Source organism: Temnothorax curvispinosus, unplaced genomic scaffold (assembly GCF_003070985.1).
Source record: "Temnothorax curvispinosus isolate PA1 unplaced genomic scaffold, ASM307098v1 QBEX01017838.1, whole genome shotgun sequence".
Lineage (NCBI taxonomy): Eukaryota > Metazoa > Arthropoda > Insecta > Hymenoptera > Formicidae > Temnothorax > Temnothorax curvispinosus.
In genome coordinates, this window is record NW_020227618.1 from 281907 (window position 1) to 309256 (window position 27350).

At 44.0% G+C, this 27350-nt stretch overlaps 1 protein-coding gene across 3 annotated transcripts in view; it reads left to right on the forward strand.

Annotated features, from left to right (window-relative positions):
• Nucleotides 1-1974: 1974 nt before the first annotated feature.
• The window catches only part of LOC112467857 (hemicentin-1-like), a 31746-nt gene continuing 6370 nt past the window's right edge, over nucleotides 1975-27350 (forward strand). The window contains exons 1-7 of one of the 3 annotated variants that reach the window (XM_025036733.1): nucleotides 1975-2636; nucleotides 3339-3601; nucleotides 23628-23972; nucleotides 25508-25819; nucleotides 26167-26318; nucleotides 26420-26564; nucleotides 26787-27080. In XM_025036733.1, coding sequence (XP_024892501.1) covers nucleotides 3520-3601; nucleotides 23628-23972; nucleotides 25508-25819; nucleotides 26167-26318; nucleotides 26420-26564; nucleotides 26787-27080 — 1330 coding nt within the window. In that variant the 5' untranslated portion in view covers nucleotides 1975-2636; nucleotides 3339-3519. Of the gene's footprint in view, nucleotides 3602-23627; nucleotides 23973-25507; nucleotides 25820-26166; nucleotides 26319-26419; nucleotides 26565-26786; nucleotides 27081-27350 lie in introns of all 3 variants that reach the window. The other 2 variants (XM_025036734.1, XM_025036735.1) reach the window with 2 other exon arrangements.

Consider the following 27350-nt stretch of genomic DNA (forward strand, 5'->3'; position numbering starts at 1 on the left):
TTTTATTGACACGGCGCGGGGGGGGGAGGCAATTTCGGAATTGAGCCATTTTAGGATTGTTGCGATACAAATTTTATAAAATTTTTAAATAAAGATAAAAGAGACAGCTGACAAAGAGTTAACGTTTTACGTTTTTCCAGTTATGTTCTCGAATTTCAAATGTCCATGCCCAATGCAATGCATGCGCTTCACGCGTGTACACATGTGTAATTTTTTTCGGTTAGCCGACGTACACGTAAATCACTTTCACTGCCCGCGGGGTGCACGAATTAAATCCGGCTTGTTCTGTAATTCAATTTTTAGTTTTTAATACTCGCGCTTTTATGCATTGACAGTTGTCATTTTTCTTGAATTTTTTTTATTGCACTGCAATGCAAAACACACGTAAAAAAAAACTGCGTGCAGTGTATAGGGACGCGTGGATATGAGGGATTAATTGGTAGAAATGTAATAATAAAAAAAAGGAATTCGCGGCCACATATTCTGATTGTTGAATTTTATTTATATAAAACGTATATATTTTTAATGTTAATTAATTGCTATCTTAGTGTTTTTTAATAATCATTTAAACGGACGCATTCGTTCGCTATTTATTATGCTCAACAATATGAATAATGTTATAAATATATGTTCTACACGATATTCCATTTCTTTATATTTTTCGCTTTTTTATCCAATATTTATATCAATTCAATTTTCTCTCGGTCAATATAAGTAGAAGTTCAAAATTATTGTCGATCGAGTCTGAAATGACGTACGTCTATTGTAGATAATGTCGTTACAAAAAGTACACTTTATATTATAGAATTAGATTTAGTGGCCTTCTTATTTCTAAAACAATTTGTTCCTCTGTTTAAATAATACTTTCTTCCAATATTTTCTCTCTGAAGTTCGCATAACACGCAAGTACAGTTTTAGTCGATCGAGAGAGAAAGGGAGAGGCGCGAAGTAGTCGTGAACGTGGTCGGTCAGACGCACAGGACGCAGCAAACCGCGGCATTTTGACGGTCCTAGGTCGCGCAGCAGTTGTCATTTTGCGTGAAACGCAGAGAGTTACAAAATGCTTTGTATTGCACGTAATATCCATCTGTGCCCACGTGTATTTGACATAAACCCCCTTTTAACACCACATGGCAAAGAATTGCTCGTTCTCGCCTTCAGGAAATAATTATGCAACGCATCGAAAGGCGATATCGAGTCTTGGATATTAAATAAGGAAAGTTAAAGTTACATATGTATCCCTTTAAAAACAAAGATTATTAAATTCTAAATAACACGCTCGTGTGTATATAACAAAAATCAAGAGTAAATACGGCCACTGACGAGCAATAACGAATAATATAATTCAAAATTAATATCTTAACATCATACAATGTTGGAATATCTTAAATACAATGTTGGTACGTTTCTGCACACTGTGCTTTCATCAGCCAACTAATTTTAAAAACATAAAATTCTACTCGAAATGGGGGAGTAATAATAATTCCTTAATTTATTCGTGACATTAGGCCGGGACTTGAGTCTACGTGTAAAATCCTTCTAAATTTCCATATACTTTCGTAATTCTATCCGTAGCACTTCAAGAGTTTCTTCGCTCGTCGTTGGCCGGCGCGGATTACTTCCTCGAGTCATTAACCTTTATTTCTCACGTTCCCGAGCTACAAGCTAAACACAAACGACCCGCGTTCCCCTTTGTTCCGTATCGTTCCCGCGGTCTCAGCGTTTTTTCGCGAGACAGCAGTCGTTTTCTAACGTTCACCCCCGATTCGCGAAGTGCACCGTGCAGTCCGAAAGGAGGGATGCGGCGCAGTGGAGTAGGACGATGCCGGGCGCGGGCGCGGGCGCGAAAGGGGATGAAAAGTGATCGGCGGGCGCTTTAAGCGGCCGCCGCCGCACCGGAGGGTGACGGAGCCGCACGAGTCGCGCCGAGCCGAGCCGAAAGCTACGACGGCACCGTCAGTAGGCCTGCCGCAACGCAGCAGTGAGCGCGCCTTCCACCTTGAGCAGGGGGTTCCGCGTTTCCCTCTGAGAGGACCACCTCCGATCGGTTTGGGGAACCTCGCCGATTGGATTATCTCCGGGATCGCTGATCGCCCCCGCGCGTGATCCGAATGTCGATCGTCGGGACCGGAAGCGGGATCCATGCGCGACAGGTGAAAGTGGCTTCCCACGACAGCGGGTGAGAGACGGGACCACCCTCACGCGGCGGTGGCTCTACAGACGTGTCCCAGAGGGAACTCTCGCACGAGTTCTCGCCACCGTCGTCGGCCGCTGACCCTAAGTATCGCGATCTGGTATCAGCGGAATTACGCGGCCGGGGACAGGAATTCCTTCTCCCTCGAGAAGAGAATGAGAGAATATTTTCGCGACAGAACAGATAATACGTATATGTGAGCCCCACAGACGACTCTCCCCAGGTGATCGATAAATTTCCGCACTTGTACCTGAAATCACGCGTCGGATCGATTGAAGTCTGCCGATCGATCCGACGTAATGGGAGATGCCAACGCTTCGGCGTTCGCCGCCTAATCGCCCATACCTTCGCGCTGTAATTATTAAGAGCGGCGTGGCGTGAATTCTGCGGAGGACGAAGGATGCACGAGGACGAGGGTGGGCGGTAATCCCGATATACCAAGGTGCGAACAACGTGAAAATGTTTTTCGTGCGCGGCGTACGGCGGCGTGTTAACTAAAACGCTCGCGTTAACGCTCGACCCGTGATCGCGCGACCACGACGAACCGCGGGAGTCATCTATAAGCTTGGATATCGATTTTTCCGTCCCACGTTTCTCGAAAACATCATTACGTCATTATATCCGCCGAGCGATGACGGAGAAGAGACGTGGGATGGGTGGTTTCGCGTGCGCGCGTGTGAGACTTAGTGGTGTATGAAATGAACGCCAATAGACTGTGCAAGGATGTACTATTACCCGATCGAGTAACCCCGTTAGACGACGTTCGAGGGAGAGAGAGAGAGAGAGAGTTTGCGTACATAAATAACGCGCGTAATCGCGCGCGGAGCCCTTAAGAAGTTACGGCGACTTACTTATAATCCCGCAGTTTTATGTCGGGAATCTGCCGGCGAAGTGCCTCGCGTGCTCCGTCAACTGCACTTAAGCCTCCTCTCAAAGCGCAGGTCGCGACCGCCCCGCCGTCGCCCCCGCTCGTTACCGTTAAAAGTGTACATCGGACGTTTTATCGGGAGTCGTCGCCGGTAAAAATCGGACGCCGGAGGACCGGCTCTCTTTCTCTCTCTCTTTCGCCGACCAGGGGGTCAGGATCGATGCGACGGATCTCCGCCGTCGTCTGCCGCGTCTTATGACGAGATGCGCCCGTTAGAACCGAGATTCCGGATGACCTGACGGATCACCGGGGGATCGCTCTCGTCTTCATTGAAAGTTATCAGCCGCGTCGGCTCCCACTTAAGCACGGGATTTAAGAAGGAGAACGGTGTACCTGCACGAGGGGGTGGAGGAGGAGGAGGAGGAAGAGGTGGAGGCAAGGATTCATTCCGCTTACAATGGAGAGGATGCTTTTGCTGATGAGCTTGCTGGCCCGGTTCGTCGTAGCGGAAGTTCTGCTCGGCGACGTCGACGAGCCACGTAAGTGAATGAAAAACTTGGGGGTTTCCTGGCAGAGGGATAGGGACGCGGAAAGAGGAGTAAAATATAATGTATAATTGCGAAAGAGGGGGAGTTTCGCTATCTCTCTCTCTCTCTCTCTCTCTCTCTCTCTCTTCGTTGTTTGCGTTCGCTAATGGGATTGGTGAAAACAAATAATTGGTTCGGATCGATCGGTACTTTTCTATTCTTGTTATGTAAGGCTTCTTCCTTTCAGTCTTCAGTTTATGTTTCTACGAAACTTCCGTCATCGCTTATGTACGCCGGCACACGTTTAAGGCTAAGTATTTTGTATGTACGTCGCTTTCGCAGGTAACCGGGAAAATGTTTACGCTTGCAATATTCGCCTGCTTTCAACATAGTGAAAATATTTACGCGCTTGCATTAGGATCGCTCATATCGATGCTCGTATAGGTATCGATTTTCCATATCACAACGTCAGGATAATGAACTAGCAAATGTGAGGGAATACGTAGCAGGGACACAAATGACGAACAGCTGGTTTCTCTTAGTAAGATTTTTATGTTGATTAGCCAGCAATAACTGAATAAAATATTTGATGCAGAGAATTAAAACTGAAAAAAATTGTGATCAATTCTATCGAAAATGATATGATCAATTTAATTTTCATTAAAGAAGTTTGAAAGATCTGTATCGCAGGTATCTGACAATATTAATGCATTGAGATTGTAATAATGTCAGACAGTTATTGTTTATATATTTGACGTGACGCTATAGATAGTACGAAAATATCAAACGTGCACAATTATGCAGCTGATGAAACTTTCTCTTCATTCCTATCGCGAATGTCTAGTAGTCGCGCATAGAGAACTTTGATAAGTATAATACCGTAAAAACTTAATCAAATGATAATAATTGAACTAATTAACACGGTTGGTTGCAACGACACTGACTGTGTCTCTAAAAGGAAATTACAATGAATATTTTCCGTATCAGACAAAAAATATACTAGCGAGTCGGTCATCTAACCAGTTAACCACAGATAAAAAGAAGAGACAGAGAGAAAGAGAGAATCTACCATTTTTATTTTATTCACACTTTTGGATTCAATATTTAATCGGGGTAAAGTTCAATTATTATTGAACGTTCCAAAAATTCCGCTAAAGAAAAATTATCTCCGTATCCGATAGAAAATATAATTTTATTATTATGGTATTGGTTTTTCGGGACGCTGCGCATATTTATCGCATGTGCCAATAAAACGAACGGACAATAATTGTACGATTAGCGATCGTTTCGCCAATGTCTGGAATTATTGGCGTCGGCGGAACACGTCGTCGGATCGTGCCGCAATTATCATGCAACAACGGCTTGGGCAAATAGCGGCATTAAACGCGAAACTAAATCGAGCAAGACGACAATTTATTCGGTGATCCAATATATATATATATATATTTCGGCATTTACGTACCGGGGGGACAGGCCAATGCGCGCAAGTGACAAATGATGCGTTCTGATTTACGACACGGGCACGAGGTAAAAGGACACGATGGAATTTCAGGCCGCGATTTACGCCGCTAATTAATGGCGAAGGACAAGTTTTAGCGGGACCGTCATCGTAGCGACATCGGCGACAACCTCATAATCGTTATCGTGCGTGATGTGACGTGTCGCGTGCGCGCGAGCGCCGGAAAAAGATGAGGGGGAGGGAGGGTGGGGGGGCAAGGGGGCGGAACGTACATTAATTTTGACGTACGCACAGGACGTGAACGGCGTCGAGAATTCGCCGCCTGTCAATAGTTGTTTTGCGGACGACGGCGGCGTTGGGGGGGGGGGGGAGGGGGACGCGCCCTTCGCCACCGTCGTGCTCCACGACATCGGACAGGACCGCAACCCGTTTATTTAATCGATGCATTATGCAAATTGACATAACGGCTCCACTTCGGATGCAGTAATCGACCGCCATCTCTCGACAGATTCACAATGGGCCAACATGTACGCTGAATAATTGGCAGTAGCGTATCGTGGGCTGAAAATCAAAGCCGCTGTATGTGCACCCTTCCCTCCCCCCTGACCCTCATTGCCCTCTCACCCCATGCCCCGCGAATTCTCGTGTATATCAGGAACCAACGATGGACCCCCGGCGTGTAACGCGCGCACACAAATGCATAATGGTTTGTACGCCGTACATACGGCTGTTCTGTTCGGAATTGAATGTCGCTGGGAGGGGACCGTATAGGTCGGGGAACACACGAGTTTGGGGAAAAACACAGCATGCGAGTATATTATACAATAAAATTATTTCGTTGGGATTTTTTTTTTGTAAACAAAATGGTTGCGCGCGAAACGCGTCGTCAAAGAAAGAGAGAATTCAATAATAAAGAATGTACCCCACAATTCATGTATAGCGTCGATGCGTGGATTCGCACAAATTTACGGCTTCGATTGTTTTACACAATTCTTGTCAGTTATAGAGATATATGAAAGTCACCGTTATTCCACCGCGTTCTGTTAGCTTTTGGTTTATAATTTATATTTCAAACTTCTCTTAAATCCGTCTTACCCTGAGATAGATTTTTATCCTCACTCATTTTATACTCTTGAAAATATCTGTTTCGCTCTTGTGACGAATCAGATTTAATCGTGCGGCTAAACTTCCAAGTCACGTTAAAGTTTTGTACCACTTGTTACTTAAACTGGTCAAGGGTTTCCAAGTTGTTCATTATAGGGAAATAAAGCAAAAACGGTGATATAGTCGAAGACTGCGCATGAGATTTTAATGAAGGGTTTAGCAGCATCCATCGACGCAACGTCCTTGTCATGGTTTAAACGCCGATTACGCCAAAGTGGAACGATTGTAAAGTTAATAGGTATGTGGAACGGTTTGCAGTAGCGTTACCTTATCTATACTTCAATTGCCGCGGTACGTAGAACATAAAATTTTCACTCGATCGTTAAACTGTACAGATTACGATCAGCGGCATCAAACGCTATCCGTATATATATCGTGACCGTCGTTTGCCGTATCATAGCCGGCGACTTTACACATTGTATTGCTGACAGTAAAGCAAATTATAAAAATGCGCGGACTCCCAGTTGTACACATTACGCCACGTGCATACATGTATGCGTGTAGCGTTGTAGCAAAAGTATAGTGGCAAAAGTTTAAGTTAAAAGTTGGTATAGTTCTAATCTTCGCTTGTTTTAATAATGGAGATTAAAAGGCGAGTGCTTAAAGCGATTACCGAGAAAATATTCAGACCTTCCCATCGGAAAGAATCCCGGCAAAATACGATTTACAATTAAGCATATATTATTTATAGCCTCGCTTTTTCTCTGCAACTTGCGTTATCCGTTCACTATTGTTTTCTATTGTGTTATACATCACAATCAATAAAGTTATTGTCATTATTATTACCTTTAACGATCTCTACAAAAGTTACTTGAGAGGCAATAGTTCGTAAATGCGAGCTACTGCTAAATTTTGTACATTGCAATTACAAACGAGAAATAGTACCATTTGTCTGAAATATGTAAAAACCATAGAAGCATCGCGGTGACCCGCGAGAGCATTCATTTCTATGTATGTGCACATTGCACATTGAGACACATTGTTTTACGGAAGGTTTCCCGTAAATCACGGATAACCGCGCAATGACTAAATTGACTTAACAAACTTTGATTGCGCACGTGACAATTATAAAAGACACGATGACTCGTTATATTCTCTTTTCATTTCGTTTATTTTTTAGATCCGTTTGGATTTGTGATTACAATAACGTGAAAATCAAAATAATAAAAAACAATATGAAAAATTGGTTAAAAAAATAAAAAATATATATAATATACGAATTTTTTATTTTCCAAATTGTTTCAAGCAAGCGTTTATACTCGCTACGTATTTTAAGATTGATTTTCTTCGGAGTCATAAGTCGGTGTATACGTTGCACCACCATTCGAGGCAACGCGTCGAATGCGCTTAAACGACTACAGATCTCCTCGCGGTGAACCGCGTGCTCGTAATGGAGCGTAATGCGTACAGTAACGGTCCATTACGGGCGAAGATATTGAAATTCCGCGGGAGTGCAACTTCGTTCGATGGAAACTTAAAATTCTTTCGCTGGCGCGCGGTCTCGCGCCGCCCGCGCTGCTCGCGGCCGTGGTCGCGGACAACCCTCCCCCTCGGGCTCGAGTTTCATATCGGGGCTGTAAGAAGACGCGGTGAAGTTTATAAAGCACGGTTAAACCAGTAGTATTCCGCGAGCGTTGCGCGGACTCGAAATAAAAGGAAACTGCAATTACAGCCCGCGGCGTCGGTCGCGGAGCGGCGTGACGGTACGGAAGAGAACGAGGGCGTCGTGGGAATCGAGAAAGCGCAGTCGTCCCCCCCATCGGGATGTCATCCGCGTCTACGTCGCCGGAGGAGAAATAGGAAGAGACAAGGACAGATCGGAGGGGGAAAAATAAGAGGAAAATGAGAGAGAAAAAAATAGACTTCAACGTCCGCCGCGAAATACACGGTAACGATCGGTGACTCGAGATAACCGGAAGCTCCGCGTGGATAATGTATCCGGACGCACGACGGCGCCTTACCCGAGTTTATCTCGGGGTACACACACCCCGGCGCGGGTGGTGCGCACGTTCGTCGCCTATTCGGAAGTCGCGATGCAATTGCAGTCGGTACGTGACGCCGTCGAGTCGGGGGAAGGCGTATTTTTGGTACGGGAGGGACGTATTGTTCGACTCCCTATACACGCTTTTCTCCTCTTTTCGCTTAGAGCCGCGATTTTACCATGCAATTTTGCCGCGCATAGGGAAACCGGCGTTACAGAAGTGCGTTTTTTTTTTATCCCGATCATACGTAATAGGGAACGAGCTGGAAAGGATGCGGGGGTTTTATTTCGATATTGACGCGTCGTTACGGAGTCATTCATCATGCGCATAAAAGGCTCACCATGACGTGGCCAACAAACTTCACTCGCACATTCTCTGAGCAATTCAGAGTCAATTTTCTCTTAAAAAGGACGAAATATATATGGAGTCTCTCAATTATAAACGATTAGAATTATAAGCGAGCTATAATCTGCCAAACCAAAAATGGTTCTCTGACACTTATTCAGCACTTAATGAATATCAACAAATCGGCTGAAAATTTTAGTAAAATATACATGCTCTCTAAATAGATTAAAATATTATTAGCTAGAACTAAAATGCTGTGCCGATTTGCAATTCTTAATTTTGTAGTATTGATATCTCTACAGTATTAATTCTTTACTACAAACTTAATTTTTATCGACTTTCCAATTGAGAATTACGATATTACTTTTGCCGAGATAGCCACGTTTATCGTGGTCGGGGGAAAAAGAATCCCGCGACCAACGTTAGAATTTGGAGCACGGTCTGTGAAAATATGCAATAGCTTAACCTCGCGAAAATAACACGTGAAATTATCGAGATATCGATATTAGGCAGAAGTTGCGCAAGAGGCGTTGGTAGATTTTAATAAAAGTTCCGGGCTATCAAAGCCGCTCTTTCGCGCTCAACGAGTTTTCGCCGCGTCGAAATTCCGCGTTGCAGCCTCTCGTTTCCGTGCCATTGCGCTTATGTCCCCCGCGCGCGCACCAATGTCGTAACAGTTTCTGTTTGTAATGCAGGATCATATCATCCTCCTCGATATCACGATTCTCTCGCATCCTGATGGCTCGTAAAGGCCCAGACGATGTCATTTTCCGCCTCGCATATTACTTCTTGCTGCATTTCGTAATGACGTTTAACAAAAGGCGCATGCATAATATTAATCCTTTTATCGTGTCCCTTTTTATCTTTTACGACGTGTAATCAGCGTATGTGCGCAACGTCGATTTGATATGAAGTCGCATTTCGTCCCCGATAAATAACGTCCATTCAGAGGTTGTCTCCGCTTTTTGAATTTTAGTCGCATTTGATAAGTAATGTTTTCTCTATCAAAATCTCTCCCTTTTTCTCTCTCCTTTATATTCTATATATGTATATATATTCCTAGATATTTAATCCTTTTCAGAAAGTATTCAGCTAATTATACAATTACAATTTTTTATCGTATTGTGAAGTCATGAACGATAATTAATTGATATTATGTGCTGTGGCCAATTATTAATATTATAAAGCGTCGTAGCGATACAATATATTTTCACGAAGAAATGGATATCACTTTACATGGAAAATTGTTAATGTCAGCGATCTGAAAATATGCAATTTTCGCACAATTACTAAGCGAACATGTGTAAAAATAATCGATGATTATACCGATGCGCCGCTGACGGTACGTTGTCGTTGTCGCGATATTTAATTCCGCAATCGCAGAGTCATAAAAGCCGCGTTACAGCGCCTATCGTCGTCAGCGTTATTAATTTTCAAACTGCACGGGGGTTACGCCCGAAAGGCGGTCCGCGGGGTGCTCGCTCGCGGGGGGGGGGCTGAAGGGGAATACTTCGTAAATCACTCGACGGGATTTATTATCGAGGATGTTCGCGTAAATGGCGGCGCCGCACCGCGCCGTGGCGGCTTCGACCGCAACGCCGGAAAAGAAAGGAAAAGCCAGCGGCGGCCGCGACGATGGAAAGCGGAGAGCGGGAGAGCGAGAGCTCCGTGAGCTGGGGGGATGACTCGGTCGTAAGAGAAGGATATCCGGCCTTGAAAAGCGAGAGGCAAAAACCGAGAGGGAGGAAAAAATGAATAGAAAAAAAGGGGGAAAAGAGAGGAAAAAGAGAAGAGAGAGAGAAAAAGAGAAAGAAAGAGAGAGAGAAAGAGAGAGAGAGAGAGAGGGAGAGAGAGAGGAAAATAAAAACGGGAAACGAGAAGAGCGGGAGAAACATCGCGGGAACTATTTCCACAATGGTGTGGTGTACAACGTTCGGTCGGGCACGCCGGCGCGAAATAAGTCGGCGCGGCTAGGCGATATGTGTAGCACGAGAAAAACAGGAAACCGCGGTATTTCAAAGTCCTGGCTAACGAACGACCCCGTAGCCAGCCGGCTGGCTACCTGGCTTGCTGGCTGGCTGGCCAGCTAGCTTGGCTAGCTGGCCGACTGACCAGTCAAACTTTCCTGTTAGTAACGCGGACGGAGAACCTTCTGGCGAAAATTTTCCGCGGGCTCCAGCGAGCTGTGACTAATGCGTTTCTCCGTTTTTTTCTGACAATAGGACTATTCTGTGAAAAAAATTATAATTAAAAAAAAATGTCAGAAGTTCCGTTTTTACAGATATTTTGCCTCATTTCCGCGGACTTTTTTAATTCGAGCGTAATACGCGTTCTTTTTTTAATTACACGCTAAATATATATTTTTCATCATTAACAGCGTTAATATGATAGTTAATCCTTTCGTTCTTTCACTATAGCTACATGGTTATATTTTAGTATTACGAATCATAAAATAAAATATTAACTGTGGTTTATATTTTACACCACATATATTGAATAAACATATGTTTAATTCCTTATAGTCTATAAATAAGTGTAAAGTTTTTACGCTTGTATAGATAACATAAATTTTGATATGTGTTTAAAAACTTCTCGGTAACGTAGAGTATTATCGTCTCTCATTTGATGTCGTGTTATACGATTCAATGATAAAGGTTATTATAAATATAACAAAAGTTTGCAGAATTATAATTTTTTAAATATATTTTAAGTGGATTTACCAAAGGTAAAAAAATTTTATTATGTATAATAACTTTGTAAATTGCAACATAGTTATTAAAAATAAAACGTGAAAAAGTCCTTATACGTTTTTAAAATATCAAAATGTTTTTATAAACCGCACTTTGTCATGCACAAACAATTTATTTTTGTTAAATAAACTGTTAAATAATTTGGAAATGAAAAGATTAAAATACATTCTAACAATAAGAGATTTTATTTAAAGTAATTATTTACGATATTTATCGAGAAGCTGTCTGTCGTTAAATTAGCATATCTTTTTGAGAATATCTTGATAACAAGCAGACACATTCGTCTTTAGATGCTTAAAAATATCCTTTCTGTGCACAGAGTTGCATCTCAATTGTCTTTTTTAATCTCAGAAATGAATCAATAACGAACATTCGATAACGTCTTGATGTTATCACGAATGCGACTTCCAAATTCTTTAACGCATCGATTATCAGTGCTCCCTCTGGAAATTTTGCCAAGTCGATACACTTTGTTGCACGCGTTTCGAGAATCGCGAAAGACGCACAGATATCCGTGCGTAGCCGCGCACGTTGACTCTCCTCTCACCAGGCGATGTTTCCGCTTCGACTATTGATTATCCAGCGGATCACACGCCGTATTTATTTGCCTGTCTATAATATGCTCACGGTGAACGGAACACGCCGGAGATTTGCATGCACAATAAGCGATCTGTCGCGCGTAATTCAACCCTCGTTGCTCCGGGGGAGTTCGATAACGAGCGCGAGCGCGAGGGTCCCAAAGGGAGCGGTCGAATAATATAATCGTTTTATTTATTTGCGCAACCCCCCCGACGTACCTACTCGCGCGCGCAAGAGTTTACCTTATTCGCAAAAGTAAACGACGATTTTTGATATTATTAATATTAAATATTACACGCGACGTCCGCCGACTACGTTAATCGTTGAAAATAATCGCCCGAGAGAGAAGGTGAGATGCGCCCCCGCGCAGCATCTGCATAAAACGCCTCGACCATCCGCGTTTTCAATTATTTATGCTACGTTATGCACGTACCGAGTATGCATTCTATAGCTAATTAGAATAATGCGGAGAACGACGGCGACGTTACAATGCCGCAGCACGACCGACAAAATTTATTCAATACTAACAGCGCTAATTTTACACAGGAATCTTGATGAATTATTAAAGACTCGGCTCTCTGCCCTCCTCTCTGGGGTGGAGGAGAGGGGAAGAGTATGTCTGGGTTACGTACATTTCATGGCTTTTCTATTTGGCCGTTCGCCAAATGGTAGGCTTTTCGATTAAATGAATCGATCCTTGTAAATGTCTAGTCGTATTATGCTTTTATCACGGCACGCTTACCACAAAGCTTCAAGTTCTTCCCTTAGCGCTGTAATCATAATTTTTGGTCTGACTTGATGTATACGTAGAATGCGAATGTACAATAAATAGGGTATACGCATGCAACGTAATAAAATTACGCTTACGGTACCGGCTTATCAAAGGTTAAATCGCACTGTGTGCGCGAGCACAATTTCTCTCTCTCTCTCTCTCTCTCTCTCTCTCTCTCTCTCTCTCTCTCGCTGCAGTTACTTATATATGTATATATAATACGTATGCGGAAAATTAATAAAGGAGATCCTTTAATAAAAAGGATATGTACCGCGCGGAGATTCGCGGAGAACAGGAACGATGGATACATGCAATATGGGCGTGGCGCATGCCCCGGTGAGCGTCACCCCCGACAAAAAGCGAGGCAATAGCGGCGAAAGACAGAAAGCAAGAAACGCCCGACCTATGAACCTGCCTCGTGCACATGATGTCATTATTGCTTTGCATTTGCCGCTCTCTGGTCCCCGTTCCGGTCCCAGCTCTCTATCCCTCTCGCCCACCCCTCGCCTCGCGCGCGCGTAAGTAAGGCGATATCGTACACGCGAATTCGTTCGGGAGCAGCTGCGCGCGGAGCCCGTCCTTACGCGAACGTTTCGCGGCAAATTACATTTCCGCGACTCCACCCCCTCGCCGACCGAAGAGCTGTTACTTACTTACAAAGCGCGCTAAGTCGTAATTCCCGTAAAACTCCTCTCTCTCGCCCCCCTCCCCTTTCCACCTTTCTCTCGCGAGCCCGAAAGTTCTTTAAACGATCTCACGCGGGGGAAGGGAGACCTCTTTGATCATAATCTCTCGCCCGGAGTTATTTGGGAGCTCCTGAATTTCAACGCGCGCGGCCGCCGCCCGAGCGATAAAGTCACTTTATCGAAGAGAAATCTTTTTTTCCCCGAGTAAAAGTGACAGCAGGAAAAAGAGGGGGTGGGGCATTAGACGGGATAGATTCGCGTCTGACGGTGCAAACACTATCGCTACCCGACAGGATTATCTCTTCCCGATCGTCAAAGGAGAAGCGCAACTGAACGTTCGGTTGAATTTCCTAAACTAAGGCTTGCAAATCGACGCTTCTCCTCCGTATGCCGTTTCGATGGCAGGTAATTGTTGATTACCCCGGACGTACGCTTATCCAGTTACACAGCTATCTATGGCAGACACGTGTTTGAATAAAACCGCCGGCGAAGACTAATAGGCAATCAGGCAGTGCTCCACGAAGAGCTACGACTCCGCTTGGCAATCCCTGAAACCCCGTTACGTCGGCAATCCGCGCGCCCGCGCGCGGATATAGAGTAATTTCATTTGAATCGCATATAATCCATAGATTACAGATCGCGTCCGCGTTTTCTTGGCCGTGGCGAATGTCGTCGGCCGCGACTAATGGCTTTCTCACGAGCGCGGTATCGCCGTATGTTGATCGCACGCAGATCGCATGATTGCGGTGAAAAATATTCCGTGAAGGAGCGTTACGACTGGAATTGCCGGCCCCGATAAGTCTCCATCGGGGGCTAATGCAGCTGACCTCCTTCTGCGCTCGCCGTGCCGTTGCGACCGGCGAAATTGCGGCCGAAAAAATTATCAGCGATCTCGTGCCTCTCTATATAGTCCTGCGTTTTATTTACGATATACCACGCAATCTCGATTGTCTTCTTATTAATCCTCGTATCTCGTTCCTTATCCGTGCCCCGCGCCGCTTTCCCGTAATCCGCTCTCCTCCGTGAAACGCCAAAAGTGACTCGGAAAAGCTGCTTTCGGTCCGCCGCCGAAAGAATCCCGTCGGAGCCTCTTTACTTTGTTCCTCCGTCTATCTCGCTTTTCCTTTTCATATGTTCCTCGCTCCCCCGCGCCCCGAGAGCACGGCGCAAAGGGAAAAGTCCCGGAACTCAATGCGGGACTGATTGGCTCGCGCGATTATCCGTGGTCCCCCGATTGTCTTGGAAACGTTTCCATGGGAAGAAATCCGGCCGGAGTAACGTCGAGGTCCCGAAGGAAAAAGAGGAGGAGGCGGCATATATATATGGGAGGATACGGAGAGGGACACGGAAAATAGTGAGCGAAGGAAGAAGAGGGGGAGAAGAAAAGAGAGGAAAAAGGAAAATGATGGCGCGATTTCGCGAACGCGCCACCGCGGACGATGGCGAGGAATCGGGAGAAGCGAGGGGAGAGAAAGCAGAGCCTCGCTTTTCTCGTTTTATCCCGCGGATCTGGATTCATTCGGTCGGACAGCCAGCCAACCTAGTCGGGCGTCGGGCCACTCTCTACTCTAATGCCCGGATCTTTATACGCTTCTTGGCCACCAAACGCGCGCGGTTCCGGACGGAAGAAACACCGTCGCCCGGCATCGATCGCAGCGCGGAAAGTAGCGCGGATTCCTTTCGGTCGGCCCGAATCGCTAAAGATCCTCGAAACAATCGTAGGTATACGCCCGGCTACGCTTCCTCGCGACAGGGCTCCTTTGTTCACGAAGGCCAAGAAAAGGAGCTCGTGCCACTTACTATCTGATTCCCTTTTCATTATGCAACGAAATGACGTCTGGATCTTGCTAGGTTTATCTTTAGCCTCGGCGACGACAGACGCGACTTATATTCGTACAAGATATATAGGATCCTCTCGCGAGATAGACTAATTTCGTTATAAGACGATCACGACGAGTGGAGTTATAATACATACCGGCGAGATACATATTTCCTTAAATGGGCCGGCTTCATCAGCATCAATTAACTTTAATCCTCGTTTAATTGCGAGGAAACGGTTAAACTGCGATTAAAATTAACCGACGTCGTCAAAACCGGATGATTAGTATCCCACCAAAAGCGAAATGGGGCGAGAGATAAAGATATTTGTTTTTCCTCCCTCGTGCGATAATGCACCGCGAATCTCTCTATAACGCCGAGCGGTTAGCGACACTCCCTCGCCGGCGATACTTTATCCGCCTGACGATACGCCTGACGCTCAACGGGGATTTCTTTTCTGCTCCGCCTTGCCTCCGCGAGGAAATACCTATATGCGGCTCGATGAAACCTGAATGCCTGGTAGGTGGAAAGGTTACTGCCTATCTGATGGCGAGTAAATACGGCGCGGCGCGGCGCAGAGACGGCGACCGGTTCTGTCGCACCTGCTCCAGGGAGTTATTTCCTCCTTTGCCCTCCTTTCCCCCCGTTGCCCCTATATATTCGCTATCCCGCATAACAATCCACTCTCCTCGCTTCTCGGTGGCCTCTCTCTCTCTTTCTCGCGCCATCTTCTCTCCACCTTCGGTCTTCGCCTGCACTTTGCACCTTGCATTTCTACGTGCATTCTCGTCGGTATCCCATCCTTCCAATTTATTCCCGCTGCCGTTTCTTCTGCATTCTACGGCAGTCTTCGTTTTCTCGAGCTCTCCATTATACGCGTATATACGCATACACGTGGCCTGGTGCACCGCTGTGCAAATTGTTAGGAGTAAAGATACGCGTATGTGCGGACGCGTACCGGTTATTTTGTAATGGACGGTTGTCATTATTATTACGGAGTTACATAGATACAACGTTAATTTTGTAAGTGCAGATATATTTAATATTTGCGTTGCATTTAACATTGTACGGCATAGCCGAAGTTGCCGTTTATATTTGTACACGCAACGAGTTTACCAATGAAGAATTAAAAAAATAGCTTTTCGTTCTTGAATAAAACGCAATTTTCGTTAAGACAAATAAAAGTTCAATCAAGTGTGTATAAAACATGCGCTACCTTGCTCCAACGATTCTCTCGGCCAGCAGCTATCACATTGGACAAACATAGCCGCAGTGTATACAATGCCGTGTATAATGTCGAATGTAGAGGCAGCGTATGGCTGGAATTGACAATTCGGGTCCGTTAGATTGTGCCAGGCTCTCCTGCCTCCGACACGGCGGATTATTTCTAACGAAGGCGACGTCGCTACTATTTCGCGGCACGTAATTTCAGGGATTACGCCGGCGTGCCGAATTTTCGGGACTCGGGAGCGAGCAAAACGTAATTGCCTCTGCGGTGGAAGTGTCACGTTACGATGCATATGCACGTGTCGAACTATATACGGCGTTGCGCAGTAATTTGATTTGTAAAAACGTCCCTAAATGTGATGCACCGCTGCGCCTTGTCTTTGCAAGAAGCGCGAACGTAATTCACGCGTAGAAGCTTAGTGTGCAATTTATTCGTTAAATATTTCACTTTCATGTATTTCGACGATCATATCATTCCGTTCTCTTCAGACGCACGTCAATACGGTAAATACCTCTTGTTAGATATAGTTTACTGATGTCTATTTTTATTTTGTTTTACATGCCGTTAAAAAAGCTTGATATACTTCAATCGTATAAATAAACACGGGAACATAATATTCGGACACCATTCTACAAGAAAGCCTCAGGATACCGCGTGTCGTTCAGCTGTCACGTTAGGCCGACGTGCGTACGTCCTTACAACGTTTTCCTTTTAGTGCCGTTGCCGGGAACGTGGAAAGAGGCACTTCGCTATTTCAAACTTTGAGTTTGGAAAGCCGAAAAGATTCAGAGAGATCGCGGAATTAATTTTCTAATTTCCATGATGGAAATTTGGCAAGATACTTAATTTGCGATTTCTTTCGACGATGGGAATTAAAAATAAAAGTTGCTTAAAGCAAATCATCTCGACAGAATTTGCCGACTTGCATCACAAAGTTTCGTTCAAATTTATCGACATGATTTATATATAAGCAATGAAGGGATTCCAATACGACGAGCATCTAACAAACAAATGTGCGTGGTAGGATCATGCGAGCAAGCAAAACATTAACGTGCGACGTTACGATGAGATTAGAAACTCTTTCTTATTTTTCTTTAGATGAACGTATCCTTCAGAGAGTCATAAAACGCGCCGTATTCTTGCTAGAAAGTAGCATGAATCTCTATAACGCGATGTTTCTGGTTGCTTCAGCGAAAGAATTGCGGTGCTCACAATGCGAAGCATCGCTAGTCGTATATTAGGGTGTAAAACGACATATATGTCCTTCGAACTAAAGTTGGAGACGTGATGCGCGCTGCTGCAGTGCGCGTATATGGCCAGATAGAGCGAGCGGGGAAAAAAAAACTTGCGCACTTGATTCGCCATAAAATTCAATATTGTGTCACAGCGGGACGTGTTTAATGCTTCAAACATCGAGGCCGAGGCCGTAGGTAAGAAGAATGGAGTACGTTACATCATAACGTCGTATTTTTTTTTTTTTTTTTCTAAAACCGTTTCCTCGTTTCTTATCAACGGCCGTCTGACTAGCATCCGACATTGATAATTCCGCAATCCTAGTACAAACAAGCAATAAGAACTCTCATTGTGTTTGACTCGCAAAGAGTCTGCTTCGATAAAAATGCAAAAGATACAAATCTCCAATTTCCCTTTTAATTTTAGAGACGCCGTATTCGTGGAAGGTATACGAAAAGGAGTATAATCAAAGTACAGCATTCCGGAGCTGCCTACGTTCGGATTTTGCGTTCGCCGCGCGGCAATCTGATTTTATTGGTCGACAAACGTGGCGCGGGCACGTAGCCGGAACTTTATCGGAGTGTTATGCGCAGTCACAAAACGCCAGGAATTCTGATAGCGGCGAATTACGCAACGCGTGCCCCAGTTCCAAGCATTTTTCGATCCTGCAAACAGTGTGAGTCGGGAGGACCATTGAAATGCAACGGCGAAATGGATCCTCTCTCATCGTCATCGGCGAGATCGGACCGATTCGATCGCTTTTGCCACCCTGGGCGTCAGCGGCGGCGCGGCGCGCGGCGTTTACTTGTCATCTTGATGTCCGACAACGTGCCAATTATACCAGTGAATTCTGTCGCCCGTACACACGCGCCTTACCGCATTTGTTGCCCTTTCCCGTTATCGTCGCTGTTGTGACAAGCGTACGATAAACATCGGGGCTACAGCGGCGACAGGCGCGCAAACCACCGGTCGGTTTCCGTATCCGCGGCGCCATTTCGCGGGGACCTGTTAAATAATTTACCACGAATTGGCCCGCGCCGCGCCGACATTGCCTATATTCGTCCTACTTTCGCGGCCTTTCTATCGCTTCATCTACTTCCGTCTAATTCTCTCTCCCACCGCGTATACCTCCGGCACCGGTGCGCGGTGGCGAGGACTCACCCACACACTCCCGGTGTGTTCTCCCTGCGTGCGCTTGTGTACATCCGCCCGTGTGTACCACCCTCAACCCTCCGGTTCCTCGGTTTGCCTTCTTCGTCATACCCCGGCGCGTGTTTGTTCAGTCGGCGGTTTCGGCACAGGGGGAGGAGGGGTGCGCGCTGTGACGTCGTTTTCCCCGGATGCGGCGGTAAAGGAGCCGGCACCACGTTTGCACACCGCTCGGTGTTTACACGCGCGGCTCCGGACGAGTTACCGACGTTACGAAGTTAAACAGGCCGGTGATAATAATCGCCATGGACAAGCAAAATTTATGGCTTCTTAATGAGTTTGATCATTGTTCATTAGCGGCCTCCGTCGTTACAGACACCCGCGCTTCCCTGATGAACTTGGGAGTGGAAAAATTTTGCACAATAGAAATTACCTATATCCTCAGGAAGCGAGAATCACGGTTCTCTTAGAACTCAAGACACCAAACTTTCAAGAGATAATTATTTGTTCCTTTAGAAAAATAGATTACATCAAATTGATGAATTGTTTTTTATGATTGATGTATGTAATCGCACAGAATTAAAATTCTAAATGTCTGTAAATAAGTTAAGACCAGTCACGTTTTTCTACGTATCAAAGTCTATCTATCGTGCTTGCATAACGCATAATGCATTTATACGCATTTTATCAGCAAACTGGGTCAAGTTGGCGTGCTCGGGATAAAGGGAGGTAACCGACGATTCCCTATTGAGAAATGGAATATTCGTTCAATGTCCTGTTTCCATCTTTTCCCCCTTTCGCGGCGACTGGGAAAGTACGTAAAGAGCATTTTGTCAAAGTTTTCCCAGTACATTCTTTACCTTGGCAAGAAAGTTGCACCTCGTATTTGCACAACGGCGCGTTGCTCGTGCGCGAAAATACCGGCCATTCGTTCTTTATGGATTCGAGAGAATACGCGGCGCAATGGCGCGATTGTTAGTCTGAAGATTAATAGTTTTACCTTGATAATTCTCGTTCCTTATCACATTTAACACTTTGACTGCTATGTCACGCATATCTAGGTGACACATGAATTTCCGCAAGAAACTCAGTCATCCATTCGTGAGTGACAGTTTTATTTGCCCGGTTAAGAATGATTTTATTAAATAATAAGTATTGATTAAGACATTAAAAAACAATAAAGTATCAAGCTAATATGCTAGATTTAATAAAAGCAGAATGATTGATTTTTATGTTTTTCTGCTTATATTTGTTTCCATTTCAAAAAGATTTATTATTTCCGGTTTGTGAATGACAGTTTTATTTATTCCATCTGAAATTATATTACTAAATATACGTACGTATTTTTTTTACATTTATTATTTATTTATTCTCTCGGCATGATTTATTTTGCATTCCAACTCTGCATATTTTGCAAACAGCCGCATATTTTCTCGACTTGGAGTCTCCCGGAGCTCAATGCCGAAATCAGCTTGGCAGCCAAAGTGTTAAAATGCACGTTCGACTTTTAACGGCGCGGTGAATATCGTTTAAGAAGTACGTGCACTCGAAAATTCCATTCCCTTTCCCTATATTCAGCGTGATATATATATATTGGTATATGAAAATATGTGAAATACAATTTCCGCGCGCGCGACTCGCGCGCCAGTTCGTCCTTCAATCGCTATCCACCTATATCTTCTTTTTATTGCTTTCCGGATGTGTTGGTTTCTACCTTTCCGTATGTTTGGCTGGAACTCGTCGGTTCGCCAGCGATGCCTGAATCTACAGAAAACAAGTCGCATCCACGTTTGCGCATCCGCGATGTTTACAGCGGTACTTTGATCAAATTACAAGGCTCGCACTTTCGCGAATGGCTGCGGCGGAAATTGAATTTTTGCGTATTAGAAAATAGTCGGCGAAAATATCGATATCATGATGCATTCGGGCTCATGAAGAAAAACAAAGAAAAATGGTGTATATTTTATGAAAATAAAATTGCCGCGTTCAGCAGACACAACTGTTGAGTGTCGTCTTATCAACATACGCTACGTTGATTTGTTGGGTCTAAAAGTAAGAGCCAATCACGTTCGATTGCTACTGAGCGGTTCTACTGAACGCGCCCAATATCATTGCCGCTGAAATCACAACTCGTCGCGCTTCAATTATTGCGTCAATATAAATGTACAATAATAAATTATACGTTAAAGTCCGAGCTCTAAATTTTTTTAAAATTGCGCCGAGGGAGCGCAATAATGTACGCGCATCGGGATGCCAACGATCAAAGCGAGTCTGGTCCGCTAAATTTATATTCCTGTTAACGGAGCGGCGTCAATAAACTCGATCCATGTATATACCAATCAATATGCCACGAATCAATGCGCTACTTCGCATCTGCTCTTCGCATCGTATAGCGCGTTTAAATCCGTATAACGCGGTATCCCGATGTATACACGGGCGCTGGTAATGCGATGTATTACCAATCCACGACGGCGTTCGTGTTTGCTTTGAATAATTACTCCGGGATCGTCGTGTCGGCGGATATACGTATGCGTCCCGCGTTACCCGAGAAACGGATATATTCCGCCACGCTCTCAAGTAAACGCGATACACGCGGCGCGTGCGAAAGCACAACCACATATACGCGGCGCGTACCACGCGCCGTGGACGGACGCACGTACGTGCGACGCACGCGTGCACGCATACGGAATACGTAAGCGTCTGCGTGCGCCGGAGTCTGTCGATGGTTCATTGTCTAAGTCATCAATTTGCTAGGTTCACGAGAGGATTTAACGAGGTAATAGGACTCGCCCCGGCGCTATTAACATTTTAATTGCGGCATTAACGATCCCCTTCCGCCTTTCGTAACATTTAATCGGCACGTTCGCAACCGATCATGCTTGTAATGATTCACTGTTGGTTCACTGTTAACGATTAAGGATTCACTGATGATTAACTGTTAACGGCACGGATTCGAAGTATTGGGTCTTCCAAGTATTGAAAGAAAGAGAACTTATGTCACACATCACTTTTAATAATTTTTACAAAATCCGCTCGGCACAGTCGCGCCGTGTTTATGTGCTCGCAGGAAGATTACAACATTTCGCGCGATGTTACGTACCTTGGTTTGCTCTTCGTAAATGTTTACGTGACGCATTCTATTCCCGATAAAGTAATCGCTATCTCGTGCAATTTTCATTCCGGAGCATAACTTCGGTGATATGCACGGATATGCAAACGCGTCAACGTGTGAATATTCAGAGGCACGTATCAATGGGGCGCAAAGGTGCGAGAGCGGAGCCCACGTGCTCGTTGCCGTTTGTTAACGAGTTACTTCGTGCGTACGGCCATTCATCACCTGGCATTAATTACATCGTATCATTAACACCGCCATCGTCTGTGATGAATCTCAGAGCTCACGTCAACGCGGAATTTGAATGCGCGCGAGATCCGGGTCGTCGTTACGCGAGAGTATCATGTCGGTTGAGCTCTCTATTGATATTAAAATAGGAATCATATTTAAGGATTTTATATATTTATAAGGGTCTTACAATAATGCAAGGATCTTATATTATTATGTATCATATTTAAGGATTTTATTAAGGAAAAAAATCAAAATAACTTCAGCGATAAGAAACGCGTATCGTCGAACGTCAGAAATCCCTCCAACGATAATTAGATGCGTTTAATGTATAATCGAGTTATAATAAATAATTGTCAATCGTTATCAGATCGAAAAACCGTGTAACGGAATTCTTTTCTAAAACCGTCTTCTCCACAGTCATCAAATCAGATTTAACACCGTCAAAAACCTGTAGATTATGTGCCGGCTATCCCAAGTTGCGTTTTTCTTCTCGCGCCGCGCCCGGTGCCGAGTCTCGCAGTGGAAAAAGCCGATACACGTCAGCCGTGTTCGCGCTCAATTAATCTCCGACGGCGACGGCGGCGGTAGCGGATGCCCGTTTCGAAGGTAACTCTCTCTCGGTACCCGTTACACCTAAGGTCAACGAGGGAAAAGATAATGAGACCACTGTGGTCGGTTGGTCGGGCGTTAGACGCCAGGACGATGGATGAAACGGCTATGAAAGCCAATAAAATCGCGCCCCCGACGGTTGGCGCGCCGTTATAAATCGGCAAGTAGACCGATTAATTGGGTTCACCCGATCGTGCAGCCTCCATTCAGTAAACGCGCGCTCTCCGCGTTTTGTTTCTATGCACGACCACACGCGCGCGTACACGCTCTCTCTCTCTCTCTCTCTCTCTCTCTCTGGGTAGTCTGCATGGGTACGGGTGCGCCCCGAGTTCGCTTGGTTCGGAAACGTTCGACCAATTTGCAGTAATTCGATCGGCGCCGACGGTGACTGGCTAAAACTCCAAAATTTGTGCTTCTCACAGTGAGAAAACGTATACGATATCGGGCCGCATTGTTACCTGATACGGGACCCGTTAACGCAGCCGCAGAAACGCAACGAGGCACTTGTCCGAGAATGCGCATGTTTCTCGCTGGAGAATTGCCATGTCGTGCGTACGGTGGGTCGGCAATGCGTTGCAATCGCGTAACTATGGTGAGAATGTACGTAATAACGCGTCTGAACTCATTTAGAGGTGATATTTGATTGTTTAATGCGAAATCGAAAAGAATTGGTTGCAGATTAACATAATAAGATTAGTTTTATGCTAAGAGAATATTAATTAATCATATTATTATGCAGAGTTACAAAAAACTTGCGGAAAATTTATCATTAAAATATATGAGATTGGATCTTAAGATATATATATCAAAATCTAAAATAATATATATATCTTTCAAAAATTATATTTATTATAATTATACACATATATATATACATATCCTTTCCGTAAGGATAATTTGTCGCTTTCCTGTACTTTTCAGTGCCTATATCAGACGTTAGCGCTGTGGCCGGTTTCAAAGCTCGGATACCTTGCGACATCGATCCGCCGATTAAAGACGAGATGGTCATCATGGTATTTTGGTACAAAGATGAAAAGGACAGTGAACCAATATATCGCATGGACGTTCGGGGAAGGAAGCTAGTTCAGGCAAGGCTTTGGTCAGATCCGTATGTGTTCGGTGAAAGGGCGGTTATGAAGACGGACGTAAAGCCCGCCGAGCTGGAGATAGATCCTTTGGAGTCCACGGACGGTGGTATATACAGATGTAGAGTGGATTTTAAAAATAGTCCCACGAAGAATCAGAAGATTAATCTTACGGTCATAGGTGAGTTTCAACGAAAACTTGGTATTTCTATTTCAGCGTATATATAATTCCATAAGTGACAATTGCTATTACAGCTATTACTTTAAAAGCACTTCTGTCAAATGTGATTATTATCACAATTCGATATCTTCATCAAAATTTACTGAGCAATTTTAGATTTTATTGAATCTTAAGTTGATTCGCGATATTTATGGAGCAATTGAGAAGAAACGCGATACGTTATTTATAAAAATCATTAAAATCTTTTCATTTGTGATAGATATAGAAATAAATTAAGATTAAAGACTGAATAAAATTTACTAAGTGACACCTTTATGCAAATAGAAAATTCTTTAAATATAGATATGTAATTTTATATAAATTATTTGAGATTATAAAATTATAAAAATGTAATTTATTAAACATTAAATTATAGAGAAATGCAAAAATTGAGACTAATGACTCTAGTTAACCGACACATTGATTGTAAATAGAAAGAATTATATGCACGAATATATTAGGTATGAGATAGTATTTACATCTGCCATTCATCTAAAAAATTTTCGATATAAAACATAATTTATGCAAATCAATGAGGCATAATTAAAAATGAAGAAAAAAAAACAAAATAAATTACAAATAATCTAGAAATATGTAATCTCGATTGATCGCGAAGGCTCTCTTGGGATTAATTTTCCATTATTATTCCAATTATCTGTTATTACGACGGACTGTGGCATTTTATGGTGCAAATTTTGTGGCTTATCAAGCGACGTTGGCGGACAGATTGTGTTTTATGGGATTTTAATCAGGCGGCGCGTATGAGCAGCTCTCTCCATTCATTCGTGATTTATTCGTTTTATATTATATCCGTGGATGATATTTACGCGGGCGGTGCGTAACCGCGAAAAACAGTATAGTAAATCGAAAAGATAGTTTGATTCGTTCAACCTCAACCTTCCGCGCGCAGCGAACAGTCATGTGGAAATAGAGCCATGAGACGAAATGAAGTTACGCGAAGTCGGTTGGATCAATTCCAGCGAGATGTAGAAACAAACAGCCGGATCATTGCGGTTTGATGCGTTTAGTTATAAGGTCGCTGCAGTTTCAGCAATTCTGAATCAATTAATTCAACGTCATAGTACCGATTCAACAGGTGCTAGCCTCATCCGAGGTCGCCGACGTGCAGGAAAAAAAAAAAGAATCAAAGACCTGGGCCGTTATGTCTTAATTCTCATTTCGCGGCCGCTATCCGCTGCAGACCATTTCGCGATACGGAAATTCGATAGCGTTGCCTGGCCACGCGGACACATATATTTTAACGTATTCGATTCAATTTCCGTCTATCGAGAGCCATTAAAACACAATTCAAATTATTATTGCATCGTACGGAGACCAGGTGTCGGATATATTATAGATTTATGACGAATGAAATCGATCTTATTAGGAAACGATAACAAAGGAAATCGCGCATTATAATTCGATATAACGGACACGCGGCGCATGCCGATGTCACGGAAATAAATTCCTGTGATCGGAATTCAATTTGCTGACAGTGCCGCCGAAAAAGCCGGTGATATATACCGACACTAAAAGGACTCCGGCTCAAATACTGGAAACGTTTAACGAGGGAAGCGAGAAGTTCCTGTTGTGCGAGGTGATCGGAGGTACACCCCCACCGAGGGTCACGTGGTACCTCAACGACAAAGTCCTGGACGACACGTATACGCATATGCACGACGTAACGACAAATCGGTTGGATATCCCGAGTGTCACCAGGGAGTTTCTGAGGTCGAGGCTAATTTGCAAGGCGACCAATACTCAACTTATGACGCCCCTGACCTCTGAGGTCATTATAGATATGAACCGTGAGTGTAATTGAGATATTCGATATTCATATTAATTGGAAACTTTAGAAATTCTTAGAAATAAATTATGGATAGTGAAGTAATTTTTATGTAATAATTTCTTACTTCATCTTTTCCCCATCGTTTTTGTTTATTATGTTGAAATTCGATGAAAAAGGAATTGAAAAATTTTGTGTAATTAGGTATGTAATTTAATTTCAATTAATTTATTTCTCATTGCACTATAATTTCATCCGAGGTTTATTAGTAAAATTAATAAATTGATGATGCATAACGTGAGGTAGAAAATTGAAGTATCATGGATATTTTATACCAAAACTCATTTTGTGCATAATTGTTCATCGCAGTGAAGCCGCTCGTGGTCAACATTACGAATAAGCTATTTCATTTGTCGGCATATAAAACTTACGATATCGAGTGTGAAACCTCGGGTGCTAAACCGGGAGTGATATTCAGCTGGTACAAAGGGACTCATCATGTTAGGCACATGGCTAGAACTGTGAGTATATCTTCCTCGAACGGACGGAATTATCGTTTTACGATGTATAAGACTTCGTCGTTTTTTACGTTGCAATGGCATGGATTCTGAGTTCTTCGTAGTTCTCAGACAATCCGAACATCACGAAAAGTGTGCTGAGCTACGTGCCGACCATCGAGGACGATGGAAAATTTTTGACGTGCAGGGTGGAAAATTCCATAGTGCCTAACAGTGGCTTGGAGGACAAATGGCGTTTGTTGGTGTATTGTAAGTTATTATACATCCCTTCCCCCTCATGGTCTAAGTTACTTTAAATTACTCATAGAAACTTTTATTAGTATCCGATATTCGACTTGAAATTATTTTAAATCTTGATACGTTTCTCGTTTTTCTTGTTAACATTCTCTTTTCAACGACACATTTTCTAATTGTCGATCGCGTACAAAATTATAATAAATAGGAGACATTTCTCGCTACCGATGCTTTCAGACGCACCGCGGGTGAGCATTAAGTTGGGTTCCAGCTTGAGGGCGAACGACATAAACGAGGGCGACGACGTCTACTTTGAGTGCGACGTGCAAGCCAATCCAAAGTCTTACAAGCTACTTTGGTTCAAAGACGGCAAGGAATTGCATCAGAACGCTACCGCGGGGATTATTCTTCCTGGTGGACAATCCCTGGTATTACAGAGCGTGACGAAAAGCTCCGCCGGGGAATATTCCTGCATGGCAGTCAATGTCGAAGGGAAATCCATGAGTCGACCGGTAACCCTCGAAGTGATGTGTGAGTACATCCCTTTCTATATCCGAATCGATCCGCGTGACTGATATCGGGGAATTCGGCAGAAGTGTTTTTAATTCATCATCTCGAGCCCATCTGGTATAACGATTAGAATAACGTCGTTATTCTAATTTTATTAATACATTCACTTTCTTATCGCAACATCGTCGATATTGAGTCGGGGCGCTGGTAAATCGCGTTTACATAGAAGCGTCAATTATCGGCGTTCGCCTGTAAGGAATGGAAATCGAAAACCGCCGACGCGACGGGCTA